This window comes from Hypanus sabinus, chromosome 6 (assembly GCF_030144855.1).
Source record: "Hypanus sabinus isolate sHypSab1 chromosome 6, sHypSab1.hap1, whole genome shotgun sequence".
In the NCBI taxonomy this organism is placed as follows: Eukaryota; Metazoa; Chordata; class Chondrichthyes; order Myliobatiformes; family Dasyatidae; genus Hypanus; species Hypanus sabinus.
This window is the reverse complement of record NC_082711.1, coordinates 28,029,008-28,049,508: the sequence shown is the minus strand read 5'-3', so window position 1 is coordinate 28,049,508 and position 20,501 is coordinate 28,029,008. Positions and strand designations below refer to the sequence as shown.

The 20,501-nt window shown below is 41.8% G+C and overlaps 1 protein-coding gene across 2 annotated transcripts in view; it reads left to right on the top strand.

Moving 5' to 3' along the window:
• Positions 1 to 18,156, top strand: part of ptprn2 (protein tyrosine phosphatase receptor type N2) — a 1,015,920-nt gene extending 997,764 nt beyond the window's left edge. For both annotated transcript variants that reach the window (XM_059971881.1, XM_059971880.1), the window contains 2 exons: positions 9,947 to 10,020; positions 15,111 to 18,156. In XM_059971881.1, coding sequence (XP_059827864.1) covers positions 9,947 to 10,020; positions 15,111 to 15,182 — 146 coding nt within the window. In that variant the 3' untranslated portion in view covers positions 15,183 to 18,156. The remainder of the gene's footprint in view (positions 1 to 9,946; positions 10,021 to 15,110) is intronic.
• The last annotated feature ends 2,345 nt before the right edge of the window (positions 18,157 to 20,501 follow it).

The window sequence follows — 20,501 nt, the reverse complement described above, 5'->3', positions numbered from 1 at the left end:
AGGCCGTAATCTTCATGGGTTCATGGACCTTTCAGAAATCTGAAGGTGGGGGGCACGGGGTGAAGAGGCTGTCCACAAGCATTGAGTGAGGCTCCTGTACCTCCTGCCTAAAGGTAGGAATGAGAAGAGGAAGTGCCCCAGATGATGAGGATCCTTAATGATGGATACTGCTTTCTTGAGGCACTGACACTTGAAGATGTCCCTGATGTTGGAGAGGATTGTGCCTATGATGCCGAGCCTACAACACACTGCGGCCTCTTTCAGCCCTGTGCACTGGAGCCTCCACACCAGGCAGTGATGCAACCGGTCGGAATGCTCCCCACCGTACAACTCTCAAAATTTGTTGGAGCCCTTGTTGTCACACCAAATCTCCTCAGGCTTCGAATGAAGTATAGCTGCTGGCCTACCTTCTTTGTGGCTGCGTCAATATCCAGCTTCTGTCAATGAGTAACAAAAACTGATCGTCCCGTCTCCTCTCCCCAGAAGTAGCTTTGTTTTCCCAATGTCTTCTGATGAACGATGGAGATGGGGATGTGTTTATGCAGGCAAAGCCCTAGGATTCATGCTTCCAGATCTCAACTGTACAATGTATCAGATAGGTTGCTGACTGCTCCAGCAGTGTTTTTTAAAGATATTTTTAAAATTAGCTTTATTTGTCGTGTGTACATCAAAATATACAGTTTCAAATCAAATCAGTGAGGATTTTGCTGGTAAGTGTTGTGAGGCTTCCATCACTAACATACCTTGCCCAAAATTTACTAACCCTAATTTATCCATCTTTGGTACGTTGGAGGAAACCAGAGCACCCAGAGGAAACCATGCAGACATGGGGAGAACAGACAAACTCCTTTAAAGACAGCGGCAAGAATCAGACTGTGATCTTCAACCTGTCACGCTGTTAAGTGTTGCGCAAACCACTACGCTACCCTGAGCGTGACCTCCGCCATCACGAGGGACACTCAGGAGACTGCAGAAGCTGGGATCTGAAGCATCGAGTGACCCGCTGTAGGAACTCAGCGGGTCGAGCAGCACCTGTGAAGTTGGGGGGGAAGGAATTATTGACATTTTGGGTGAAATCCCAGCACGAATCCTCTTGCAAGGTTTTGACTCAAAAAATTGACAATTCCCTCCTCTTTGCCCCACCCGCAGATGTTACCCAACCCACTGAGTTCCTCCCAGCAGATTGCTTGTTGCTGCTCTGACACTAACCCGACTCGCTCCTGGATATAAAATCGACACTGGGGTGGGTATCTGAAGCAATCATAGCACTGACAAACAAGGATGTAATTTGTTCAATACTCACTCGGTTGTCACTTGTACTCTTTTGTCTTTACATAATGACCCTGAAGCCACTAATGCATTTGCATCTATTCAAGTCATGTGGCTGAATCTCTTTCAGAGTGTGGCTTGGAATCTTAACACCCTCTTTACTGTCACTGTAAATTCAAGCCATTTTAAACTGAGCAGGAACATCACAAGGGCAATTAACCACACAAAACTAGGAATTTGCACATCCTGCAGAGCGCATACTGCCAGAGCAGGAAGTGTATTTTTAATGAATATTTATGAGAAATGTGGGTACTTCTATATAAAAAAATGACAGAAGACGAGGTTGCTAGATTTATTATCGGTAATTAGGTAAATGTTCAGTGAGTTATTCCCATTCTGGCTTTCATTAATAAGTGATTTTGGCCACAATTAAAATGGAAAGGTGAGAAGGAGGCTTTCCGTATGTGATTACTGTAAGACTGATAATTATTAATTGATCACTGTCAATGTAAAGGTGTTGAACTACTGATTATGTTTAAATAGATGAGTCACAGTTTACAGAGCAATGATAATGAACCATATAAGACCATTAGACATTGGAACAGAATTAGGCCATTTTGGCCCATCATGCCTGCTCTGCCACTTCATCGTGGCTGATATACCTTCCCCCCGTAATATTTGATGAATTACTAATCAAAAACCTATCAACCTCTCCTTTAAATGTACCCAATGACTTGGCCTCCACAGCCTTTGGTAGCAATGAATTCCACAGATTTCCCACAATTTGGCTAAAGAAATTCCTCATCTCTTTTCGAAAGGGACATCCTTCTATTCCATAACCATAACCACAACCATTATGTAGGAGCAGAGTTAGGCCATCTGGCCCATTGAGTCTACCCTGCCATTCGATCATAGCTGATCTTTTTTTCTTCTCCTCAATCCCAGTTCCCGGCCTTCTCCCTGTAATCTTCGATGCCATGTTCAGTCAAGAGCCTATCAATCTCTGCCTTAAATACACCCACCGACCCGGCATCCACAGCTGCACGTGGCAACAGATTCCGCAAATTCACCACCCTTTGGCTAAAGAAATTTCTCCGCATCTCTGTTTTGAAAGGGCGACCCTCTATCCCAGGGGTCGGCAACGTTTACCACTGAAGGAGCCAATATGGACCCATTTCCCACAGAAAAGAAAACACTGGGAGCCACAAAACCCGTTTGACATTTAAAATGAAATAACACTGCATACAACGGGTTTTTTTTTGCCTTTATGCTATGTATAAACAAACTATAATGTGTTGCATTTATGAAATTGATGAACTCCTGCAGAGAAAACGAAATTACATTTCTGCATGCAACAAAAACATTTTGAACTCTGAAAAAAAGACGTTGGGTTGAAGGTTACTCCATAGGTAGCCTACCTTGGATCGAAGAATTAAAAGAAAGCGCGCACTGGCGGGTGTCAGGCATTGGCAGTGGTGATGTATATTAATAGTGATAAAAAACACGTTGTAGCAGTGTAGCGCTACACGCAGCGCTAAAATAAAGACACTGCAGTCAAAGGTAACTTGATTCGAACTAAACAGCCTTGATTTAAAGCCTCCCTCAACCCGTCCCCGTGGGCGCGGATGCTCCAAAAGACACATACTCACAAATCCCCGTAGGCTATCTCCCTTAGCCGGAACGGTGGCTAATTGTGAGCCGGTTCGGATGTGCCAGGAAATGGGGTCTCCACGACGTTTTTAGATTGTACAAGATCACCATAATCTTCAAATTTCGAGTTACATTTCAAAAACTAACAAACTACGGGGAGCCGCAGCACAGAGATCAAAGAGGCGCATGCGGCTCCGGAGCCGCAGGTTGCCGACCCTTGCTCTATCCTGACACTGTGTCCTCTTGTCCTAGACTCTCCCACCATGGGAAACATCCTTTCCACATCTCACACAAAATGCTGGTAGTGTTTGTGTGTGTTGTTGTTTGAATTTCCAGCATCTGCAGATTTCCTCGTGTTTGCTCTTTCCACATCTACTCTGTCTAGGCCTTTCAACATACAAAAGGTTTCAATGAGATCCCTTCCCCCCTCATCCTTCTAAATTCCAGCGAGTACAGACCCAGAGCCATCAAGCATTCCTCATGTGATAACCCTGTTCTGCACAAGTACTCCCAAGTCCCTTTGCATCTCAGACTTTTGGATTTTCTCTCTGTTTAGAAAATAGTCCGCACATTTATTTCTACTACCAAAGTGCATGACCATGCATTTTCCAACATTCTATTTCATTTGCTATTTTCTTGCCCATTCTCCTAATCTGCATAAGTGCTTCTGCATCCTACCTGTTTCCTCAACACTACCTGCCCCTCATCCAATCTTCATATCATCTGCAAATTTGGCAACAAAGCCATCTATTCCATCATCTAAATCATTTAGATACAGCATAAAAAAAAGCGGTCCCAACACCGACCCCTGCAGAACACCACTAGTCACTAGCAGCCAACCATGTTAGTAACTTTCCTGTAACACCATGTGCTCTTAACTTGGGAAGCAGCCTCTTGTGTGGTGCCTTGTCAAAGGCCTTCTGAAAGTCCAAATATTCAACATCCACTGCATCCCCTTTATCTATCCTACTTGTAATCTCCTCAAAGAATTCCAACAGGTTTGTCAGGCAGGGTTTTTCCTGAAGGAAACAGTGCTGACTTTGTACTATCTTGTCCTGGGTCACCAAGTACTCCATCACCTCATCCTTAACAATTGACTCCAACATCTTCCCAACCGCTGGTCTATAATTTCCACCTCCTTTCTTAAAGAGTGGAGTGACATTCACAGTTTCCAGTCCTCTGACACCATGCCAGAGTCCAATGATTTTTGAAAGATCATTTCTGATGCCACCATAATCTCCAAAGCTACCTCTTTCAGAACCTTAGGGTGCAGTTCATCTGGTCTGGGTGACTTATGTACCTTTAGATCTTTCAGCTTTTTGAGCACCTTCTCCCTTGTAATAGTAACTGCACCCACTTCTCTTCCTTCACACAATACAACATCAGGCACACTGCTAGTGTCTTCCACAGTGAAGACTGATGCAAAATAGTCATTTAGTTCATCAGCCATCTCCTTGTCCCCCTTTTTTATTTCTCCTGCCTCTTTTTGTAGCTGTCCTTTTTCCACTCTCATTTCTCTTTTAACATACTTGGAAAAAACTTTTACTATCCACTTCAATATTATGTGCTCGTCTGCTTTCATGTTTCATCTCTTCCCTTGTAATGATTTTTTTTTTAGTTGCTCACTGTAGGTTTTTAAAAACCTCCCAATCTTCTCTCTTCCCACTAATTTTTGCTTTTTTGTATGTCCTTTCTTTTGCTCTCTGAGACTGCACCCACAATGGACTCCCCATTGTAGGACACATTCTCTCTACAACCACTCTATCTAGGCCTTTCAATCTTCTACAGGTTTCAATGAGATTTACTCCTCCTCCCCCACTCTTCAGAACTTTAGTGAGTACACACCTGAATCATCAAACATTCTTCATATGCTAACCTGTTCATTCCCGGGATGACTTTTGTGAACCTCCTTTGGATCCTCTCCAATACCAGCACTTCCTTTCTTAAATAAGGGACCCTGACTGTTCATAGTACTCAACGTCCTGTCCGACTTATAGAACCTCAGCCATATAGCATGCCTCTGGACCTAGACTTGCTGGAATTTAGAAGATGAAGGGAGATCTCATTGAAACCTATCAACTATATGGCCTAAGTAGGGTGAATGTGGACAGGTTGCATCCTATAGTAGGGGAGTCTAGGACCAGAACACAACACTTCAGAACAGAAGGATGACCCATTATAACAGAATGTGGAGATATTCCTTTCGCCACAGAGTGATGAATTTGTGGAATTTATTGCCACAGATGGCTGTGGAGGCCAAGTCATTGGGTATACTTAAAGTGGAGGTTGATAAGTGGGAACATCAAAGGTTATGGGTAGAAGGAAGGAGAATAGGATTGAGAGGGATAATAAATCAGCCCTGATAGAACGGCAGAGCAGAATCACTGGGACAAATGGCCCAATTCTGCTTCTATGTCTTATGGTCTTGTAATAAGGACTCAACACTAGTGTCTGTTTGTTGTGGCTGCTATATAGTTTGGCCATTGTAAACCTTGTTTCTAGGGTTGTTCACCGAGCCTGGAGGTCAGGTCGCAAACGTTTCAATCCCAGTCGAGGTGACATCATCATTGCAAACTGAGCGTTGTTTCTGCTGAGTGCTCGCGTTTGTGTTTGTGTTCTGTCATGCTGGCCGCTAGTCTCTGCTGGCTCCTGGCCAACCAGATTGCTGAGAGATCTCCGCTGGCCGTATCCCTGGTCAGTCGATGTCAGCTTTGGTTCCTCGGGTGTTCATGGTTCACCTCTTGGGCCCTGAACCCACAGATGCATAAATTGTCAATTGTAAGCCTTCCCCTTACAAAGCACTGTTGCATAACGTGAACATACTACTTCCCCATGGTCGATAGAAGTACCCAGTAGACCTGATGCAGGTTTTCAACCTGAAGCATCCACATTTCTTTTCCCTCCACAGATGCTGCTCAATGAGGTGAGTTCCTCCATCAAATATAGAACACAGAGCAGTACAGAATAAGAACAGGCCACTTGGCCCACAAAGTTTGTGCCAACCATGCCAATCTAACTAACCTAATTCAATTGCGTAAGGTCCATATCCCTCCATTCCCTGCCTGTTCATGTGCCTGTCTAAATGCCTCTTAGATTAGCTGTGGAGGCCAAGTATATTTAAGGCAGAGGTTGATAGATTCTTTATTGGTCAGGGCATGAAGAGATACGGGGAGAAGGCAGGAGATTGAAGTTGAGAAGAAAATTGGATCAGCCATGATGAAATGGCAGAGCAGACTCGATAGGCCAAATGGCCTAATTCTGCTCCTATATCTTATGGTCTTATAGTCTAAATGTTACAATCATATCTGCTTCCACCATCTCCCCTGGCAACAGGTTAAAACACCTACCATTCTCTGGGTAAACAAAAACTTATAAATCCTTTTTAATCTTTCCCCCTCTGACCTTAAAACTATGCTGTCTAGTTTTGACACATCCACTGTGGGAGAAATACTCCAGCCATCTATCCTCAACACAAGACATTCGACAGATGATGGAAATCTTGAACAACACGCACAAAGTGCTGGAGGATCTCAGCAAATCAGGCAGCATCTATGAAGAGTCGCAGCCTGAAACATCAGCTGTTTATTCCCCTCCATAGATGCTGCCTGGTTTGCTGAGTTCCTCCAACATTTTGTGTGTGTGGCTACATATTGTCCACATGTCTCATAATTTTATCCACTTCAATCAGGTCGTCCTTCAGCCTCCGATACCCCAGAGGAATCAATCCAAGTTTGTCAAACTTTGCGTTAGAGCTAACAATCTCTAATCCAGGCAATGTCCTGGTGAACTTCTACTATCTTAACAAATCTTTCACATCCTTCCTGAAAGTCAGCAACCAAAAATGCATACAATACTCTAAATGTGGCTGAATGAAAGGTTTTATAAACTGAAACATGACTTCCCTATTCTGAAAATCAGTGCCCTGACTGATGAAGAGAGATACACCATATACTTCCTTTAGCACCCTCTCTACTTGTGTAGCCACTTTCAGTGAGTTGTGGACTTACACCCTAAGATCCCCCTACACATCAATGCTCCCAAGGCTCCTGGCATTTACTGCATACTTTCCTCCTGCTTACTCAGTACTCTCAGGCCAATGGTACCAATGCATGGTAAACAGGGAAAGAAATGTACACACAATAACATTAAACTTATCACTCCAAACCATTCCCATCACCACAATAAAATCACTGTACAATTTACCACTCCAAACTATTCCCATCGCCACAATAAAATCACTGTACAATTTACCACTCCAAACCATTCCCACCACCACAATAAGATTATTGTGCAAATTTACCACTTCAAGCCATTCCCACCACCACAATAAGATTATTGTGCAAATTTACCACTTCAAGCCATCCATACCACCATTAACAAACAGTTATTACTTCTAGTTCTGTGCGCTTCAAACTGGCATCACTATTTGATTAGAGAGAACTTTTGATCAGTTTATTCTTGAAAGCAAACTTTGCCAGTAAACTTGGCAGTTATGAATTGAATTGAATTGACTTTTTTACTTACATCCTTCATATACATGAGGAGTAAAAAATCTTTATGTTACGTCTCCACTAAATGTGCAACGTGCAATTTATAGTAATTTGTAATAAGTAGTATGTACAACAATATGACATAGAAATACAGTTGTGTCAGCATGAATTAATCAGTCTGATGACCTGGTGGAAGAAGCTGTCCCAGAGCCTTTTGGTACTGGCTTTTATGCTGCGGTACCATTTCCTGGATGGTAGCAGCTGGTTGGGGTGGCTCAGGTCCTCAATTATCCTTCTGGCCCTTTTTAAACACCTATCTTTGTAAATGTCCTGAATAGTGAGAAGTTCACATCTACAGATGCGTTGGGCTGTCCACACCACTCTCTGCAGAGCCCTGCGATTGAGGGAAATACATTTCCCATACCAGGCTGTGATGCAGCCAGTCAGGATGCTCTCAATTGTGCCCCTTTTGAAAGTTCTTAGGATTTGGGGGCCCATACCAAACTTCTTCAACCATCTGAAGTGAAAGAGGAGCTGTTGTGCCATTTTCACCACACAGCCAGTATGCACAGACCACATGAGATCCTTGGTAACGTTTAAGCCGAGGAACTTAAAGCTGTTCACCCTCTCAACCCCAGTTCCATTGATGTCAATAGCCTGTCTCCATTCCTCCTGTAGACCAAACCAGCTCCTTTGTTTTTGCGACATTGAGGGAGAGGTTGTTTTCTTGACACCACTGTGTCAGTTAGTGTCCTTTCCAGAGAGGAAATATGCATAAAGGGAGGAGAATAGTCTATGTGGTCCTTTGGGTTGGTTCTTTTGTCCCCACTTCTCCACATATCCCTTCATCCCATTAGCATTTAGAAATACACCCCTTTCTGAAGAGTATCTAATGACCAGGGCTCAACTACTCTCTGTGCTTGAGAGTTCCATGAGCTTATGAGCAGGTGAAGAAATTTCTCCTGTTCTTGATGCGAAATGGCATGCCCCAAATGTATAGAAGCTGCAATCCCTGGTTCAGCCATCTGGTCTGTCTAGAACAGGGGTTCCCAACTTTTTTTTTATAATTTTTGAGTCTTACCATTAACCACAGGGGTTCCCACCCTGGGGTCCACAGATCCCTCAGCTAATGGTAGGGGTTTGTGGCATTAAAAAGGTTGTGCACCCCTGGTCCAGAGATTATGGAGACATCAGAGTCAGAATCAGATTTAATATCACTGGCATATGTCATGAAATGTGTTGTTTTGTGACAGCAGTACACTGGATTACATTAAAAAGCTATAAATTGCAATTAGAAATGTATATACTGTACTGTGCAAAGGTCTTGGGCGCGCACACACACACACGCGCACATGTGCATGCACAAACGCACACACACACGAGGACCCACAGACATATACAGACAGATGCACGCGTGCTCACACACACACACACGCTTATGCACACGCATGCGCGTGCACACACATACACACACATATATGTTATTAGGTTGTTGTCATCATTTTGGGCTTAGAGTGGGTGAAGGAAATTTGGGAAATTTGTTCTTGCAAAGTTGTAATTTGTTCAGATTCTTTTTTCATTTTGATTAGTCTTAAAACAGGTCATTCTAGCAGTAGGTCAGATTTACTGCTGGAAACTCTTCAAACCATTTCATATTCAAATTATTGGTCTGCATGTCCTCATCTTATGGGTTCCTGCACGTCGAGGTGTTGAGGGGAATGAGCGCTTTGATCGTTTGGCCATAAAAGCTGTTTAAAGATATAGACTTTCTACTTAAAAAATCAGAAGCTAAGGGGTTGTTGATGCTAAGAATTAAGGGATTATGGCCAGACTTGTGAGATAATGATCATAAGGGCACTGTTGGATTGATGGGAGAAGGAGGTAAAACAAGAAGGGAAGGGATTATATTGCTCCACTTAGAAATGGGCATACTATGCTTAATTATTCTTTATATCTTGTTGGAAAACATCACTCTGGGGAGTATAGGTTTTGTCATCATTATGAAATCGTTGAGCACATTCTTTTACAATGTTAAACGTTTAAGGTTGAACGAAAGCAAACGCAGGCTGCACTACTATCACTGGGGTTGATAGTTTTCATTTAAAAACTTTACTAAGTTATGGAGGAGACTTTAATTCACAATATTGTATTTCATTATTTACAATGTTTAGGGCTTTGAGGGAAAATTTTCATTTGATAAAGAACTAGTAAGGGTTTTATTTCCCAACTCTCTACAACACACTCCAGTCCAGTTGGTGGTGGTAATGTACCTTCAAGTTGGACTGTCAACCGCCATTAAAAGTCAGAAGAAGAAAAAGATGTAAAGTTAGAGAGTTGTGGGCATGCTATAATGGAGCCAGAGGCGTGGTGGTATCTTGTAGCTGCCCAGCACTCTCCTTGCTGATGTGATTTGATGCAAGTGACACATTTCACTGTATGCATTGATGTGCATGTGACAAATAAAGCTAATCTATGCATGAGCTCTATCGAAATGATGGAACACTTTGACATCGCTTCAATTTTTGACTTATTTACAGGAGCCAAGGAGATTGATATAGCTGCAACGCTGGAACACCTGAGAGACCAGAGACCAGTGATGGTTCAGACAAAGGTAGGTTAAGGTGAAATTTAGATCCTCCTCTCGTGGAAAGGTAAATAGAGGGTTACGAGGTAGTGTGGGCTTAGTACTTTTTTTAAGGAATATATGGGTCGGCACAACATCGAGGGCTGAAGGGCCTGTACTGTGCTGTAGTATTCTAGTGTCTAGAGTCTACATTGTAAACCTTTGCTGCCTTGAATTTAGAGGATGATATCACTGAACTTGTTAAGGTAGAGGATGATTAAGGAGTTTCAGACCTGCATATCCATAGTGTGGGGCCTTCCTAAATGAAAATAGGAAAACACTTCCACACAGGGGAAGTCAGAAATTTGGAACTTCCTCCTGCAAACTGCAAATGATGATACTTACTGCCTGTTTACATCACTGGCCCTAAGGGCAGCAATGAAGGTCCTCGATCTCTGTCTGTCCTTGGCCATTTTCTCTATTGTGTACTTGTTCTTGGTTCAGGGCTTCCCTCATCATGCCAGTCGCTTCCTCTCGGTTTTCACTACTGTCTTCCGTGCACGTCCCTAGCAGAGAGGGTAGGTGAGGCCTCGTCTTTAAATACATTCAAGAAAGAGGTGGGTTTGTATTTCTTAATGCTAAGACTCAGGAATACTATTGCACACAGATATAGAAGGATTCTTCATTGCTGTTTCCATAGCAATTTTTTTTCTTGACCATTCAGGATTGTCAGCCTGAATCCTCAAACTTGGTGGACTGGTGGACCACTCTTACTCTGGCCTGTTTGGCATGGGAGACCCTACCAAAAAGCGAAGCACAAGGCTCTTGACTCCAGCCAACATACCTCTTTGAGGCATGCAGGCTTCCAAAGTCTATGACAAGTTTGTGGTCCTCTTGAGAAAAATGATGAAAGGCCAGGTGTCAATTTTAAACTTGAGAGTTATAGTTAAAGTGGAGATTGATAAGTTCTTAACTAGCAAGGGCATCAAATAGTACATGGGAGAAGTCAGGAGAATGGGATTGAGAGGGATAATATTATCAGCCATGATGAAATGGTAGAGCAGACTCAATGGGCCGAATGGCCTAATTCTGTTCCAATGCCCTATAATTTTATATTTTATTTCATGACTGAAGATATTAAGGGAAAGGTGCTAAGATCACAAACCAGACAGTGAATGGCTCAAGATATTAAATAACCTCTGCCCCTGAATGAAGATGGAAGTCGTGCATCAAATCAAGGCACATTAGAAAGAAAACAAGAGGAGGGGGCGATGGAGCTGGCGGACAGGGTGGGGGGGCATGGGGAGAGAGAGATAAAAAAATCCTAGTCTTTTATTTATTCTGAGAATGGAACCATTTGCTCGGTGCTTGCAGTGTTATCTGAGGCTAGGGTCCTTCATTTTAAGCTTACCCCAGTGCCCTCAGGTGTCCTAAAGGACCGAGTCAAGTTTCTGTTCTCCATCATGGACCGAAGTGGAAGAATCCTAATCACCACGGAAGCTGGCTCCGACTGCTGCTAGGCAACGACATGCCTTCTCACACACTCTAATTTATTTATTCAGACGCGTGGTGAATGATAAATATCTAATTACAGGCCAGCAGGAGGTTCTCTCTGGAGAGTTCTGGGTTTGTTTTTTGATCGATTTAAACAAACCATACACTCACATCGCTGAATACAAATAAAGACTAAAAGGGCCCAGAATTCATTTAAATCTGTGGAGGGAAAGTCAGGTTTGAAATGTCAATTATATTAAGTCCTGTAGCACACTAGAAGGTGAGAGATAATACCAGTATCGTTTACTAACCATCCCACTTATTGCCAATGACTGAATTAGTTCTGCCGAAACAGATTTTGCTTAAGGAAAAGCTTCTTCACACTTAATAGTAATATGCTATTTTATAATGCTCAAGGAGCAAGTCAAATGATTAGAACATCATCTTCTTCTACGAGAAGAAATGGAAATCAGATGCACTTCAAATACCCAGTGGGTCCATGGACAGCTGAGAGGAGGGAGGGCAGGTCAATATTTCAAGGTTGGAGTCTCTGTTGGAACATGTCTCTCTGAAAACTGACTTCCTTCCAGTGTCTGAAATAAATCACACAGCCACTTGCTCCATTATTCCTGCACCAGTTCTCTAAATGAACTATCCAATTAGGACAACCCCTGCACTTTTCCCAAAGGTCTGAAATTCATTTTGCTTTTAAGGAGAAAATAATCTTCTCTTTTAAAATAATGGCTTCTACCACCCACCAGGTGGGAGAAACAAGTAACTAATCCCCTCACGGGATTCTTTTAAATACCACGACAATCCTTTGTTGGAAGTCACATTACCTAAGCTTATATTGGCTGGGTAACTCAGAGCTTGGGAAAACTAACAGGTCTATGGTAATAAGTGAGGCATAGGAGAATGAGGGGACATGTCAAAGAGGCATACAAAATTGTGAGGGGTAGAGATAGGGTAAATGCCAGCAGGCTTTTTCTCCTGAACTTGAGTCAGGTGAGCACTAGGAGCCATATGCTTAGGGTGAAAGGTGAAATATTTAAGGGGAACATGAGGGGGAACTTCTTCAGAGGGTGGTGAGAGTGTGGGGTGAGCTGCCAGCAGAGGTGGTGGATGTGGCTTTCACAGTTAAGAGAAGTTTGGATAGGTACATGGATGACAGGCTAATGGAGAGTTGTGGTCTGGCTTCTAGTAGCAGAAAAACAAGTTGGCATGAACTAGATGGGCTGAATAGTGTGTTTCTGTGCTGTAGTCCCACATGACTGAATGACTCTATGTCTACTGTGCTGGTGAGAAGGCAAAGTAAGTGGTTTTACAGGCCCGGAAAGATAGGCCTGTTATCCAATAAACCAGAGGCACAGGAGACTGCAGGTACTGCACGGTACGTGTGGGAGGAACTCAGTAGGTCAGGCAGCATCGGTGGTGGGAAATCGTAGTCATTATTTCAGATCAAGACCCTTCATCTGGACTACGCTCTGTGTTCTGTTCTGTGTTCTACTTCATCCAGTCCAGGTGAAGGATCTTGGCCCAAAACATCAACTGCCTACTTGCCTCCATAGATGGTGCCTGACCCACTGAATTCCAACAACACTGTGTGTTACCAAATAAACCAGCACACCACAAGATACCCTGCTCTCAACCCACATCAGTCAACACTTGCCATCAGGGTGCCACTGCCTTCTATGAAACCTTCCCCCTCAATTTCTCAGGAGTTCCTTCCCTCTAAAATCCCTCCGACCCATGATCACCATTACACTATCCCTCGGAACCCCTCCCACTCATGATCACTCTCACCCGCCCCTGCCCACCATTTCCCTCATTCCTGCTTCCTCCCCCCGCCGTCGTCCTGAGAGCAGAAATCCGACAGAAAGAAAGAGACTCGTGTTTAAAAACCTCATCACATTCGGAGGATTTTGAATTTCAGAACAAATCTAGTTGGAGTCTATTACTCCAACCGGTTGGGGTGAATTTGAGTCAGGAGAACAATCACCCCTGATTCCCACAGTCTGCAGTGGCATCATTGTAGTGAGACCTGGATCATATGCAAGCATCTATCTCTGTTTAAAGTCACACTTGTCTTGCCAGGTCCAGTTGTTTTCCGTTCTTTTTCTTCGAATGAAGGCATCCCTGGAAATGCCAGCATTTGATAGAGTCATTATGAAGGCATATGGTGTGCTGGCCTTCATTAGGTCAAGAGTTATGAGGTAATGCATAAAGCCCTGATTAGACCACTCCTGGAATATTGTTCTCAGTCCGGGTCACCTCATTATAGGAAGGATATAGAAGCTTTAGAGAAGATGCAGAGATGGTTTACCAGGATGCTGTCTGGGACTAGAGAGCATGTCTTAGGAGGATAGGTTGAGCAAGCTAGGGCTTTCCTCTTTGGAGTAAAAGAGCATGAGAGGTGACTTGACATAAAGGTACAAGCTGATAAGAGGAGTAGATCAAGTAGATAGCCAGAGACTTTTTCCCAAAGCGTAAATGACTAATATGAGGAGCCATAATTTTAAGGTGATTGGAGGAAAGTATAGTAAGGATGTCAGAGACAGGTTTTTTTTACACAGAGTGGTGGGTGCATGGGACAGCCTGTAGTGGTAGAGACAGATACATTAGGGGCATTTAAGAAACTCTTAGACAGGTTCAAGGATGATAGAAGATTGAAGGACTATGTAGGAGGGAAGGGCTAGATTGATCCCAGAGTAGGTTAAAAGGTCAGCACAACATCATGGGTTCCTGTATTGTGCTTTCAGGTTCTACATTTTATATTCTATATGTTAACTTCTTTAATTGCCCTTCAGGAGGCAGGGGTGAGCTGCCAACTTCAATTGCAGCAGTCCTTCTGGCAAAGGTACTCTCCCAGGGCTGTAGGTTGAGGAGTTCCAGGATTTAGACCCAAGGGTATGGAAAGGCCAGTGCAATGTTTCCCGGTCAGGACAGAATGTGACCTGGATGTGAGGCACACTGTTGGCCATGTTCCCATACATTTGCTGCCTTTGTCCTTCTTGGTGGTAGAAATTTCAGGTTTCAGGTTCCTCCATCATCCTGTCTCATAGTCTGAGTGGCCTGAGTAAATAACTGCTGTGCATTATAGAGCTGATGCAGATTTCAGCCACAGCAGTGATAGCTTTCCTCCAACAAGATGGGGAAAAGGAGGTACAAAAATTGGAAGGGTAGCAAATATCAACAGCTTCAGTCTCTATGGAACTTTAATAAGGTTTTAGTAGAAAAACAGACAGGTGTCAAAATGTTTAGAATGCAGCATTGGACTAGTAATACAGAAACATGAGTTGGAATCCCACCATGGCACTTGGGGGATTTAAATTCAATCTACAGAAATAAAATTTGGAATTGTAAAGACTCTGAAACTATTTGATTATGATAAAAATACATCTGAGTTGCTCATTTCCTTTAAAGAATTCTGTTGTATCATAACCGGCCTGGCCTATATATGAAAGTAATTGTATTTGGCTCTTGTGCTCCTGAAATGGCCTAGCAAGCTGTTGAGAGATGGGTAATGAATGCTGTATGTCTGAAACATGGAATGAATAAGGGAAATGGTTTCCCAAAGGTTAACTCTTATTGCGCATAAATAAGATAGCAATCTATTCTAACCACGTTGGGTTATTTTTCTGCAGGAGCAGTTTGAGTTTGCATTGACAGCTGTGGCTGAGGAGGTGAATGCAATCTTGAAGGCACTTCCACAGTGAGAGACCACCAGAGATTCCACCTAGTTCCAACACCTTAATCTTGCCGGTCTACATGAATGTTGTAGAAACGTGCTCTGATCTTAGCTGTGTAACTTTTACTTTAACAGCTTTAGAAAGTGTGTCCCTTCAACATCTGTATTTGATGCAATTCTTAGCTCAAAACATAAACTCTGAATGGTTTCAAAGTAGAAAGAATTAAAGGTTAGATTATAAGTCTTTGTATATATGCTTTTTTGGGACTGGACAGAACTGGATACAAAATCCTCAAAAAGATTGAGGACCACACAGATTTTAATCAGTTACAATTGCAAAGTCTAAGTATTTTCCAAAATAAATGTTTTAACTTTTATCAATTTCAGTATTAGACAAAATGGCAAGGCTTTTCAGTATTAATTCCACGGTATTTGAATGCAGTTGATGAATCCTTTTGGTATTTCATAATGATCATGTGATTCTACCTGTAGGCAATCTCACCACTTGTGCCATAATGCGCAGCCCTACAGAGTAGGAATACAGCTGTGTACCTGTCCAGTAAGTTGCACTGCTAGGTACCTATTTATGGCTATCTATCATGGGGTTTGATATTACTTCAAGGCAGCTCCAGTACGGAGTGGAAGATCTACTGAATATGTTTTGAAAGGATACCACTTAGCAGAAGGTTGCCCATGCAGTTGGATAATTTAAGGAGATCCCTGCAATTAGTTACAGTTAGATTTTCCATTTTCCTTAGAAGTGCACCTTGACAAACGGCCACTGAATCTGACCACTGAGTCACCTCCTGACTTCAGTCCTGTCACCTTGTAAGATACTCCATACCTGGGATTACTGATGAACTCTGCAGTGGTTTCATTACCACCTTTCAGTTTGTGTCCATTACGTCAGAACATTTCTGTTCCTCTCTAACTTTTCTGTGTCTGATTTCTTCAGGCAGACCACCGTTACTTAAGCAAATAATAATTCAGATATGATTTTGTATCTCTAATTAGTTAAAGACAAGCAGTTAAAGGTGCCATGGTTTTGAGTGTTCGATTCCTCTGTTGTCAGAAGAATCATGTTCAAAACCCTGCCTAGAAGTTAATTGGCAGAATGTAATTGCCGATTTCAGCTTAGGATGATAAATAAGGTTAGGATATGTGCACTGCATGAGCCTGGTGAATCATCCTCTTATCCAGCCCCAAACTGAGCTTCAGCAGTTTATCTTCTTTGCTTCTCAGTTAACTGCGGAGTGGAGAGGACAACATAATAATGGTACTTTTGGAACCTAGAATAAATCCCTGACATTTCACAAACAAATGAACACAGTCAGAGAAGTGAGAACAGCGATTAAGTCTGTGGGAGAACTTTGGTTTCTTTCAGTCTGGCCTTGGTAGACACAGTGAAGAAGTGAGTGTGCTTGTCTCAGCTTAATGTCACAGGAACCCCCGGGATCCTTCTAGTCATTGCTCAATTAATAGTCTTCAGTGGTTACAATAAGTAAGGTAAATCTCTTTTATGAGGATCTCATCTTCATTAGTAAATACATTAGTTACAATGTTCCTGATACAGGTTGTGAATTTGAATCTATGATGGGGTATAAGTTCTTTGCTTCTCAAGCATCTTAAAGTCAATGTCCACCTAATCCTGATGGTCAGTAGCCTAATCCTGATTGCAAAGGCACATTGTTAGTACAAATACTTGGAACAACTAAGATCCAATGTATTGAGATGCAGTGTATGGAATCTGCAGAGATTTGAAAAGTTTCCCTGCATTTTAGTGTTGAAGAGTAAATATTCATGTATGCATAATGCATAAAGAGAGTCTGGGGCTTATGCTTGTCCTCCCTTTGCCACTCCCCGGCCTTCATTCACACACGTTGAATATCTCACTGGTAAAATACTGGAAGTGCAGTTCTGAGGTTGGAGTCTAGGTGCTGTAGTTGAAATTAAGCAGAGTGAGCGGTCTCCTTGCATCTGATTTATATCAGTCCTGCTGTGGGAACACCTGATTACCAGCTGTTGTTGGACCCTTGTATAAGTCTGTTTATTGTTGACGCACCATGACGGGCCTTTATTTTTCTGCAGTGTACAGGGACAGCTGGCGCTCAGTGCCTGAGCAAACAAAAGTAAAGTGCATTCAGCCCAAATACATACATGCTTAAGTCCCAGGTTCTGTCCTGTCCCATTCAAGATGGCACAGCCTCATCCCATTGATCTGAGGGGTTTTCCACTTCAGATTGAGTTTCAATGTGGGCATATGGTTAGAAATCCTTAAGTGTTTGATTTTATTCAATTCTGACAACTACTACAGTCTGTTGCAAATTTGATGTTGACACAGAATATATAGTCTTTGTCTGTAAATAGTCCTACTTATAGAAGACTGATTGCATATACTTACAAATCTATTTTATTTGTTTTAGCCTATGAAAACAGCATTCCTCTCAGACTTGCTTGTGGGTTTTTTTGTGTTAAATAGTCTACTGTTCACTTCTTATTGATTGTTCCTTTTATCTAATAAATGATCGGCTTTATTTCATAAATTACAACTAATTTAATTTGTTTGGTAGTGATAGACTTTGTGATGACAATTATTTATTGATAATTAGCCACTGATGTAGCTGGGTTACTGTCAGTACCCATCAGTTTTCTCATGCTTTTGTTGACCAAGTTTTTAAAAAACCGACTTCATATTTTGCCAAAAACTAGTAATGTATCATGACCAGACCTTGCTGAAAATGTTAAATGTGGTAATGATTTGGAATGGAAGAATTTGATACCTACACGGAAACAGCCCCTTTGGGCCAGCTGGACCATGCCGGCAAAGGTCCCACCCAGGCCAATCACATTGGGAAGGAAAATCAGCAGTAATTCTTTTTTCCTGATCACCTTGGATATTTTTATCAGCTTGTTCACCCATGATGCATATTGCCAAACTCAGTTCCAATGGGACCAACTATTACAGTGGGGTAATTGTTCTGATACTACCTGTTTCATGTAATCATCCAAAAATAATTTTGAACCCAAAACATTTTAACACTAATGCCTAACTGAACCAAACAATGGTGCAAAATCTTTGAGCAGCGTGCACAAAGTGCCAGAGGAACTCAGCGTTTTCGGTTTGCTGAATTCCTCCAGCAATTTTTGTGGGTTGCTCAAGATTTCCAGCATCAACAGAATCTCTTGTGTTTTGTTAAATGTTTGATATGATTTTCTTGTTACAACTAATTCAATTACTTCTTTTAACATGAAATCTGTAAAAGCTTTAGCAGTAAGCTCATATATATGTCCTCGAGTTTGCACAATTTAGAACATGAGATTGGATTTTTATTATTTTTTAGCATCCTGAAGGGACAGTTTGAGAGTTTGCAGTGTTTCAACACTATAACCTACTGGCCAGTTCAGGGACACCACTAACTTCCTGGAACAACCGTGTGATATCTGAATCTACCTATTAATACAGGGTCATTCTGAAACTGTCTCTTCGCTTACTCCCTGTTAATTTATAGTTATTTTTCTGTACAGATAACAATAAAGTATACAAATATTTTGTTCTCTTTAAAAAATATGTGAATAAAGTATTGTTTGTGGAGTGGTGTAAACTGTAACAGAGACTTCAACTTCTATTGCAGGGAAAGATTCTTATTTAAGCCGTCGGTGGCCATTTTGACATCACTGATGGGAAAATTATCAGTATATCAAAGAATGCTGTTGATAAACACATAGAAAAACACAGTTGATAATAGGCAAGGATTAAAAAGGTGGGCAATGCTTAAGTAATCTGCTGGCGGTTTTCTTAATATATAAAAATTCCATTGATTTGTGTTGTCAAGAGGCATTTTATACAATTCCAAATAGAACTACTGCCCACAACGCATCTTACATTTAATAGATTGCCTTAATATCCTGTAACATTAAATAAAATATAATCAAATGAAATTTGGCACTAGGTTAAACAACAGGTGACTAAATCTTTGGTAACATTTTAAAGATTTCAAGAAGGATTAAGCAGTTTGTAAGGGGAGAAAACCAGACCAAAGACAGTTGAAAGTATTCTAGTGCTTGATGCAAAGCCATAAGCTGGTTGGTAAGGATAGTATTGGTTCCAAGAGGATTCAACCTCTCAAAAGATTATAGCAGGGCTCAGAAAGCCACAGTTATAGATGGAAGTTTATCCTCACTTGAAAAAAACTTAGTAGTAATCTAACAGAGGTTGTCTGAACTTGGAAGGGAATTAATTAGCTGAACCCAAGCAATGACTAGAAAAGCTTTGAAAATTAGCAGTAAACAAAGGAAGGCAAGGAAATAACAATGACATTTAATAAGTTATGAGGCAAATAATACAAGTTGAGAGATAGACTTTGACAAAATAGAAATGAAGGTCAATTTGGTAAGGCAGAAATGAGGGTTTGTGGTTGAGACTGTTTATTCATTCATAGAGTCACAGACAAGTCCTTCAGCCCATCCAGTCCATGTCATACTATTATTCTGCTTAGTTCCAATTACTTCCATCCCTCCTCCTATGTACTTTATCTGAAGTTCTCTTTATGATTGAAATCAAACCCACATCCACCATTCCCTCTGGCAGCTCGCTCTGCGTTCTCACCACCCTCTGAGTGAGGAAGTTCCCCTCAAGCATTTCACCTTTCATCCTTAACCCACGATCTCTAGCTATCGTCTCACACAGTCTCAGTGGAAAAAGCCTGCTTGCATTTATTCTGTCTAATATAGTATAACCCAATTCCTTATAGGCGTGGAAAGGCTTTGAAAAGAAAATTGGGTAGGAATGTGGATAGGGATTAGGAAAAAGAGGATCTAAGCTGAATATATAGCTCTTCCTATATTGACAAGCTGAACAGACTCCTTCTATACTATAATGATACTATGATACCAGGGAGATTCAAAGCAGCTGTTAGAAGCCATTAATGCTGAAGCAAAATATTCAAACAACAAATGGTTCTTTTCTGCCCTTCGTCACACATTACCATCGAACTGCTAATTATTATTCATTTCAAAAATTTTTCTTGATTTACTTCAACATTTTTTTTCCAACCCTTACAAATCTTGCTATGCCAAGTTGTATAAAATTACGTATTGAATCCACAATCAGGTTGCGGCAATTAATTTCCGAAGAAACCTTGGCAGAAATCTGTATGGAAGTAAGAAGTTGGGGGTTTTCTGCAGCCCGGTTAAAGGATAGCACATTCACCGAGTGACAGCCAGGTCAAAGGCAGGGGGCTTATTGTCATCAAAAGGGGGCTTTATGTCTAGAACAGCAAGCTGCTGCTCTTTCCTGAGCTGTGTGAGTACTGGACATTGAATGGGAAGACGTCAGCAACTGCTACTG